This window comes from Setaria viridis, chromosome 5 (assembly GCF_005286985.2).
Source record: "Setaria viridis chromosome 5, Setaria_viridis_v4.0, whole genome shotgun sequence".
NCBI lineage: Eukaryota > Viridiplantae > Streptophyta > Magnoliopsida > Poales > Poaceae > Setaria > Setaria viridis.
Genome location: NC_048267.2, coordinates 10,280,103 through 10,289,106, shown reverse-complemented (window position 1 = coordinate 10,289,106; position 9,004 = coordinate 10,280,103). Strand labels below are relative to the sequence as shown.

The 9,004-nt window shown below is 45.4% G+C and overlaps 1 protein-coding gene across 1 annotated transcript; it reads left to right on the top strand.

Moving 5' to 3' along the window:
* Positions 1–2,958: 2,958 nt before the first annotated feature.
* On the top strand, positions 2,959–4,730 carry LOC117855782 (amino acid transporter AVT1J). Its single transcript, XM_034738165.2, has 2 exons — positions 2,959–3,880; positions 3,969–4,730. The coding sequence occupies exons 1-2, from the start codon at positions 3,086–3,088 to the stop codon at positions 4,482–4,484; spliced, it is 1,311 nt and encodes a 436-aa protein (XP_034594056.1). The 5' UTR covers positions 2,959–3,085; the 3' UTR covers positions 4,485–4,730.
* The last annotated feature ends 4,274 nt before the right edge of the window (positions 4,731–9,004 follow it).

Below are 9,004 nucleotides of genomic sequence, written 5' to 3'. Positions count from 1 at the left end.
AAATTTTGATACACGTAGCTCTAACGCATAGCTAGCTAGAAGTATATTAAATATAAATATTTAAACCACTTCAATTATTCTACAAACTGTGAATTCAATTTATTCTACAAACTGTGAATTCACCCTGGTCTATATATTTCAAATTTTGCTCATGCGTGCCGTCTGACAAACTCATGCTTAATAGTATTCCCTATAGTAGTACACCACCGTTTCTGAATATATACTATTCAGAGCAAGCTAATTAAATCATACATTTATAAAAAAAAAGGTATAAAAGAGGGAGTAAGAATCGGCTTCTATCCATGGAGTCACTAATTCAAGTTTTGAAAAAGAGAATTCTGAATTGATGTAAAGCTCCTCGATTGCCCGAACCAGCTTCTTGCTACACAATGCCAAATCAAGTGAAGGCAGAGCAGCGAGTGAAGCCTTGTCAAACGGGCCCTAACTATTCACTTGCAATCAAACTGCATCCGTCAGCAGCCAGTCACAACTCACGCGGTCACGCCCGCACTACTGGAGTTAGACGCGCTACCATTGTGCCATATAATATAAAGTGTATAGGAGATATTAAGGTCCCGTTTGGTAGAGCTTCTCAAAGTGATTCTCCACCGATTTTTGGTGAAGCCCTACCAAAAGGTCAATTTCAAAACGGCTTCACCACCAAAGCCGGGGAGAAGCCGCAAAACGGCTTACACTAGAGAGGAGAAGCCGAAAAAAGTGGCTTCACCGGCTTCTCCTCTCTCTCCAAGCATTAAGTGATCATAAAATTACATATATTGCCATTGAGAAGTCGTTTTACCAAACGTTTTGCAAAATGGCTTCAGCTTCACTAAAAAAGCCACTCCACCGAAGAAGCCGAAGCCGAAGCCGTTTTATGAGAAGTCGAAGCTCTACCAAACGGACCTAAGATCTGCTCTACGATTTCCATCCATTAAAAGAGCTGTCGCCATCTGCCCACGAAATGGAAACAGCCACCGCGATGGTGATAATGTGGCCGCGCACTACATTAAGTACCAGAGATCCGTATCGCATTAACTAATTCAAAAAAGTGCAACAGAGATCAATCACATCTCACAGATCATTAGCCGTCGTTTCAGCTTTTATAATTGGTATTCCGCTGAGCTTTCAGATCATCAGATCAGATGGGAAGTAGCCGCTCGTTCGCACGTAAAAGAATTGAGCTCGTGTACCTCGAGCAGAAAGCGAGCTGCTTCCCCTTGTCGCAGTTCGCCGCGGCGCTGCCGACGCCGGCGCAGCACCGTGCAGGTTAGAACTAGTAGCTGGCAAACCTCGCCGCGTCGGCGGCGCGCTCTCCCCGGGCGCCATCCGGTGTTCACCGGCTCGGTATGTCCGCTTCGAGGAAGAGATCTTCTTCCACTCTTCTTCCTCGCTCGTCGCGCTGGATGCCCTTGAGCAGCATGATGATCAGATAAAAAACGGCCTGCATCTCTCTGTGCTTCAAGCTAAGTCTGACGATCGTCCGACGCTCACTGTCATCAGTCATCACTCACCAGATGCAGATGGAGGTTGATTGGTGGTTGCACAAATGGGAGATGATCAGCGCTGACAAAAAAAGGGCCTGGACTCTGTTTTCATGTTGGTCTGTTGGCGAATTTGGAAGCAACGAAACGACCGCGTTTTCCAGAGAGCTTCACAGAAGACCCCCACACAGCTCCCCCACGATATCGCTGAGGAGGCCAACCTTTGGAGTGCTGCAGGCGCCAAGCACATCGGTGTGTTCAGTTGGCCTCCTGCATCGAGCTAGCTGTAACTGTAATGTGGGTTGCGTTGGTTTCAATCATGTAACAGTATGTCAGGTATCCCGTGTGCGTGCGCTCGGTTAGGTCCGTGTTGTAAAAACTTTATTTCATCCTTCTTTATTAAAGATACGCAGCTCTTCTGCGTATTCTAAGAAAAAAGAAAAAGGATGACCGGAGGAGGAAGAGGACGACAAGACGAGACGAAGCTCAACTCGGTGGTAGCGCGCAGGAGAGGCTTGCAGAAGAACATCCCGGCGAGGAGGCAGCCGGCGCCCCAGACGTCGATGCCGACGCCGTAGTCGATGGAGCCAGGAGCTGCTCGGGGGCGCAGTACCAGAGCGTGACGACCCCGGCTGATGAGTGGGCGGCGGCCGCTGGGCCCGTAGTAGTTGGCGAGGCCGAAGTCGCCGATCTTGAGCACGCCGTGGCTGTCGATGAGGAGGTTGGAGCCATTGATGTCGCGGTGCAGAATACCCCGTCAGCAGATCTGCAAGCAGTGTTGTGCACAACCATCATCAGTTCAAAGAACAGACATAGCCCTCAAAGAAAAGTTCAGAGAACAGACATCGAATGCTAGAATTCAGTGTGCATAGATTTGACATTCGAGAAGCTTGGATTAGATTACTTCTGGTACATGCACACACTTCACCGTTGGATTAGTTCTACACCAATTCTGTAATGTTATGGAAAAAAATATGGGAGGTAAACTTGATGAAATTCATCAGGCCCTGGGTGTTCGATCAGGAGGCAGATTATATACGTGGCTAGCTTGACACTCGAATGTTCTGCTGCGGTGCCTGAACACGAGTGCTGCTTGCTCTGAAGTCTGAACTGTTGTTTCTTCACTGTTTCGGCATAGGAGGGGAGTGCAACGTTCCAAGGCACTCCCACTGTCCCAACACAAGGTCGCACGGGCGGCACGGCCACATCGATGGTCCAAACGGGAAGGACAAAGCGGCCATGGACACGTCACGGCCGGAACCAGAAACAGCGCCGAATCAAATACCAATGACACTGACCGTTCATTCTAAAACACTAACTGAAAATGCAAAACCACATGTAAATGTTATTCATTCGGTAGTAGATGATTCGTCTATCGAGATATAAATGTTTAGCCTTTTGGAAGTGTTGTTAGATTTATTATATTTTTTTTTGAAAAATAGGATTGAGTAGGTTTTATACGGTGATCAGTTTGCTCACCAACCCCCAGCCTGCTGCTTCACATAATCACATGGGTTAGGATAGTCTATTATTGCGCGTAGAGGTGTTAGGATCGTCAATTATTGCGCGGCGCGCATATATGATTAGGCCTGCAGAAATACGCCATGGCGGCCGTTACGCGTGCGCAATCGGTCTGTCCATCAGAACACGCCGTACCTATGGGCTATGACGACGAGCCGCTCCTCGGGCGCTACAACGAGGCCGTGCGGCTGGAGAAGACGGCCGCCGCCGCCGACGGCGACGCCAGCTTCGTGCAGACTTGCCTCAACGGCCTCAACGCCTTGACAGGTGTCGGCCTGCTATCGGTGCCCTACGCGCTGTCGGAAGGGGGCTGGCTGAGCCTGGCGCTGCTGGCCGCCGTGGCCGCCGTCTGCTGGTACACCGGCCTCCTCCTCCAGCGCTGCATGGCCGTCGACCCGGCCGTCCGCACGTTCGCCGACATCGGCGAGCGCGCCTTCGGCCGCGCCGGCCGACTCCTCGTGGCGGCCTTCATGTACGCGGAGCTCTACCTCGTCGCCATCGGCTACCTCATCGTCGACGGAGACAACCTCGACAAGCTCTTCCCGGGCGCCGCGGTCAGCCTCGGCCCCGCGTCGCTCTCGGGGAGGCAGCTGTTCGTCGTGCTCGTCGCGCTCGCGGTCGCGCCCACCACGTGGCTGCGCAGCCTCGGCGTGCTCGCCTACGTCTCCGCGACGGGCGTGTTCGCGTCGGTGCTCATCGTCCTCAGCGTGCTCTGGGCCGCGGCCGTCGACGGCGTCGGGTTCTCGGCGCCGGGGGCGACGGCGCTGAGGCCCGCCAGGCTCCCCACGGCTCTCGGGCTCTACACCTTCTGCTTCTGCGGCCACGCAGTCTTCCCCACGCTCTACACCTCCATGAAGGAAAAGCGTCGGTTCCCAAAGGTACCATTGGTTTGTGTTCTGAACTTCTGACGCATTACATGTTCATGGTTGTCATCACAATGAAGAATCCATTGATCTTCACAAGCAGATGCTGGCGATCTGCTTCGTGCTGTGCACGCTCAACTACGGGTCGATGGCGGTGCTCGGCTACCTCATGTACGGCGACGGCGTGCAGTCCCAGGTGACGCTCAACCTCCCGGCGGCGCGGCTCAGCTCCAAGGTCGCCATCTTCACCACGATCGTCAACCCGCTCTCCAAGTACGCGCTGGTGGTCACGCCCATCGCCATGGCCGTTGAGGAGAGGATCGGCTCGGGCTCGTCGGCCGCCGCCTCGATGGCGGTGAGGACGCTGCTGGTGCTCAGCACGGTGGCCGTGGCCCTCGCTGTGCCGTTCTTCGGGTACCTGATGGCGCTGGTGGGGTCGCTGCTCAGTGTGGGCGCCTGCGTGCTACTGCCCTGCGTCTGCTATGTCAGGGTGTTCGGCCTGCCGGCTCGCGCCGCCGAGGCCGCGGCCATCGCGGCGATCCTGGCGCTGGGCTCGCTGCTGCTGATCACCGGGACGTACTCGTCACTCGTGCAGATCATCCACGAGCTGTCAAGCTGATCTGATGCTGATATGGCTGTGCGTGCTGGGCTCCTGGGCAGATTGCGTGCACATTTTCATGTTCAAAGCATACTCCCTCCGTACTAAATTACTATTCGTTTTGGTTTTTTTAGATTTATAGCTTTTGCTATACACCTAAATTAATATATGCTATGTTTAGGGACGTAGCAAAATCTATGTACGTAGAAAAGGCAAAAATGAATATTCATTTGGAATAGAGAAAATACTATATTTTATCCTTCTTAATTATACGGCGAGTACGTAGCTCTCCCGTACATTTAAAAAACACCAAGTTACAGGTTGTTCCTATCAAAAAAAGTTACATATTGTTGGGATTTTTATTCTTATTAAATAAGATGACACAGGTGCAAATATGATAACATGGTGTTGAGTTAGGGGAAAGGAGAAACAGGACACGCACTCTTTTCAAAACTTACGAAAAATGTTATACATCGACTTTGAGGACAAAAGTTTCATTGCATCTAAGGATCTCCAATCCCATGCATCGCATTATATACTATGACCAGCACAAGAAACAACAAAAATGACACTATACATTAGAGGAGTTTATTTTGTTCATCAACACAAAACACTCTAAATGATGTGGGGGCGGCTCTTAGAAAACACCTAATAAAACTCCCCGGTAGAATTAGCACATGCTCTGCTCATAGTTCATAGTCGCGTCATTCTCGGTGGGGAGTTTCATTTTGTGATTTCCAATGCATAGTTCCATTTTACGGTTTAATAGGTTAGCTATACCATTTAATTGTGATGCCAGGATTGGATGAATCGGATGAAATGAAACACTCTTGCACCCAATGGCATTATTGAGTTCGTTGTCAAACTCACCTGCATCCATCTTTCGTGGATCAGCGCAGGAGCAGGAGATGGAAGTTTGGGTCGAGAAGGTTGTTAGAGGGGATACATTTGCCTTTTTCTTTTCTTTTTTTCTTTGTGAAAGGCCAATTGAAGAGCCGTCAGATAACAATTGAAGGCCAAAAATGTTGAGTTGACTTATCATCAAACATTGATGGAAGACCATTCGAAGTGAAAGAACTTAAGTTCTAGCAAAAAGAATGATTGATAAATATCAATATTGTTTCATAAGAACATTCAAATGAATGGTTCCGTGCTCTAGTTCCTCAAAAACCTAACAATTAGTGGAAGCTCGTAGAAAGCTAGGTTTCAGTCTTTGCTCATCGTAACTCACCAATAAGTTACAGTTGGGGGATGTCTGAAGTCAATCCTACCAATATTTTAGTATATAATCCATTCAATTTTTGATATGCGAAGGTTGGAACAAGCTAATTATTTTTTAATTAATTAGTTTGTTCTTAATGCCATTTATAGTGGATGGTAATTTTTATAATAATATATTTATAAATGTGGCTTATGAATATTTCAGTACACTATTTTTCGCAATAAATATACTCGTATGACTTTTAAACATTCAAACTCATCGCATAAAAGTATATAGTAGTTAATTTAGAACACCTATCTTCGAACAGCCCAAGGCTTCACTTATTTGTGATTGAATGGAGTAGCACAACACACAGATCAGGAAGCTAGATATTTCTATCGCATGGATTACTGTATCCTTTGTTTCAAATTATAACTCGTTTTAGTTTTATCCTAAGTCAATTTCTCTAGTTTTGGTTTGTTTTATAGAAAAATGCACAAAGGTCTATAACATCAAAATAGTTTCATCAGATATACCATGACATATAGCTTAATAGTGTATTTATTTGATACTGTAAATGTTAACATATTTTTCTACAAGCTTGATCGCAGTTAGAGAAGTTTGACTTATAGGACAAAGACAAAGCCAACTACAACTTGAGAACAGAGCAAATAAAACAAAAGAGATACACATCACATCTCCCAGATATTTAGCAATAGCCGTTTAGCTTGTAATATTGGATTTGTTTTCTCTGCTAAACGAATTAAGATCGTGTACCTTGAGAAGGAAGGAAGGTGCGCCGTTAGTTAAAGAGAACATCTAACGTCCCTCAATCTCGTGATGTATAATATTGAATATCTCTTGTCCTTTTTCATAACGAGTATCACTTTGTTCAACTTACGGTATCAAATATCCAATGTTCTATTGTACGGAACACGTTATGTCGAGTAAAGTACTCCATGTGGCCACATTATATATTCCTCCCGACATTATATAATCCTTTCGTTCCAATGTTTGATCATCATTACTCACCAATAAGTTCTAATCTCTAAATGATGCTCTATTCAAATTGAAATTATAAGACATTTAGAATAGTTAATTAGTTTATTTTTTAATCAATTAGTCTATCATCAACGTCATATATTGAAAATGAACGGAGTATTTTCATAATATATCTATAAATGTGGTTTTATGCACATTTGTTTTCCTGAAACTAATTTTGATGAAAAGTCTAATAATATCAGTTTGAAGAATTCAAACCCAGCACATAAAAAAAATATAGTGCAGTCAAATTTTGGAACAATCCACTAATGTGATCGAAGACTTCAGGGCGCTAGAGATTCTTATAACATTAATCACTAGAACAAATTTTAAAAGAGATACACATCACATCTCACAGATAATTAGTAGTACGTAGCCGTTTAGATTGCGAGGTTGCATTATATTGGTAATCCTTGCTAGTCAAATTTTGGAACAAGCCACTAATGTGATACTAAGACTTCATGGCTCTAGAGATTCGTATCACACTAATCACTAAAACAAAAGAGATACACATCACATCTCACAGATAAGTAGTAGTACGCAGCTGTTTAGCTTGCGAGATTGCATATTGGTAGTACTCCTTGCTAAAAAAACTGAGGTCGTGTACCTCGAGAAGAATAAAATATTCGTTATCATATATTCAAAGATTGATGTATACCAATCAAGAAGTAATTCATGGAAGCTTGCTGTCGACTAAATTCAATTCCAAGTGACGAAATTATATAGTCTTCTCGATAAGTTACATCTTGGGTTGTCTGAAGTCAATCTTTCCAATCTCTTAATAATATGTTCTTCGATTTTAAACATGTTGCGTTAGAACAAACTAATTAATTGTCACATATATCTAAAACGGAGAAGTATTTTTACGAAAGAATCCCTTACCTTTCTTATATGACACCGGGTTCAATTTTTGTTCCTCCTATGACACTACCAAAAGTTCGGCGTGGCATGCGAAAAGATGAATTTGCCCCTCTAATCTGCATGAAGCAATTTCTGCTCTTATTTTTCTTCGTGGACACTATGGATGCCAGTCACGATTGAGCAAGTTTTAGTCCTCTATTTGCTGGTGGGCGGCGGCAAACTCAATACTAATATTTTATTTCCTTTTTAAAAAAAACCGAGCATCTCCGGCCATGGCGCTCACGAGCCATGACCATGCCAGCTGCGGCCATGACGCCAGCCACGCCCGTGGCCATGGCATCGCTCGCCTCGCTCGTGGCCATGCCGCCCACCTCGCTGACTGTAGCTGCAGTGCTCGATCTAGGGTTTCAGCACGCGAGAGGAACAGGAGAATGAGAGATGGGCGAGAGAATGCTCTTGTCGGTCGGGCTCAAGAAGGCTCAGCCTGATCTATTCCTTCCTAAGGGCATCATACAAAATCTGACATTTGCCTAGGAAAATCAAACAGATATGTGAGATGGAATGGATGGAAGTGTTATAGGAGGAACAAAAGTTAAACCCACAGTCATACAGGGAAGGGAAAGTTTTTCAGGATTAAGGAAGGAATTTAGTCATTTTCTGATGTCAAATTGGGAGGTTAACTTTTCGAAGTGTACGCATTAACTAATTCCAAAAAATGCACCTCTCACATATCATTAGCCGCCGTTTCAGCTTTCAGATCATCAGATCAGATGGGAAGTAGCCGCTCGGTCGCACGTAAAAGAATTGAGCTCGTGTACCTCGAGCAGACCACCACGCCACAAAAGATTTGTGCTGATGGCTAAAAGGACTCTGTGCTGGCGGGTCGAACACCTGCTAATAACTTTGAGCCAATACAAATGGCGGTATGTGCTGGCGGGTGGCATAATCAACCGCCAGCACGGAGGCTTTCTGTGCTGGTGGTTGGTTATGCCACCTATTAGGAATATTTATTTTCTCACACTATATATTATTTCCCGTGATTTATTTATAATTTCTATTTTCCGCCACTTTTTAGCTGCCAAATTTAAATATGTATCTCCAACAACATAACAACGAACTTAAATAATAAATAATTCACATTATTAAAAACTGCATGATACGTAATAGATAATTCACATTATTCAACAAACTTGAATAATAAATAATTCACATAATTCAACAATTGGAATAAAGCTATTCATCCGGCGACGACTTTGTCCATCTACGCAAAGACGTGTGCATTCGTCCGCCGCCAACACGCCATTTGGATCAAAGAATTCTCCGTCCTCATGACAAATCTCCCGTTGGATGAACCTCGCCATGTCCCTACAAATGTTGACGATGCCTCTGTCTTCGAGCGTCGCATCGCGAGTGTTGATCCTAGGCATATGCAAGTATA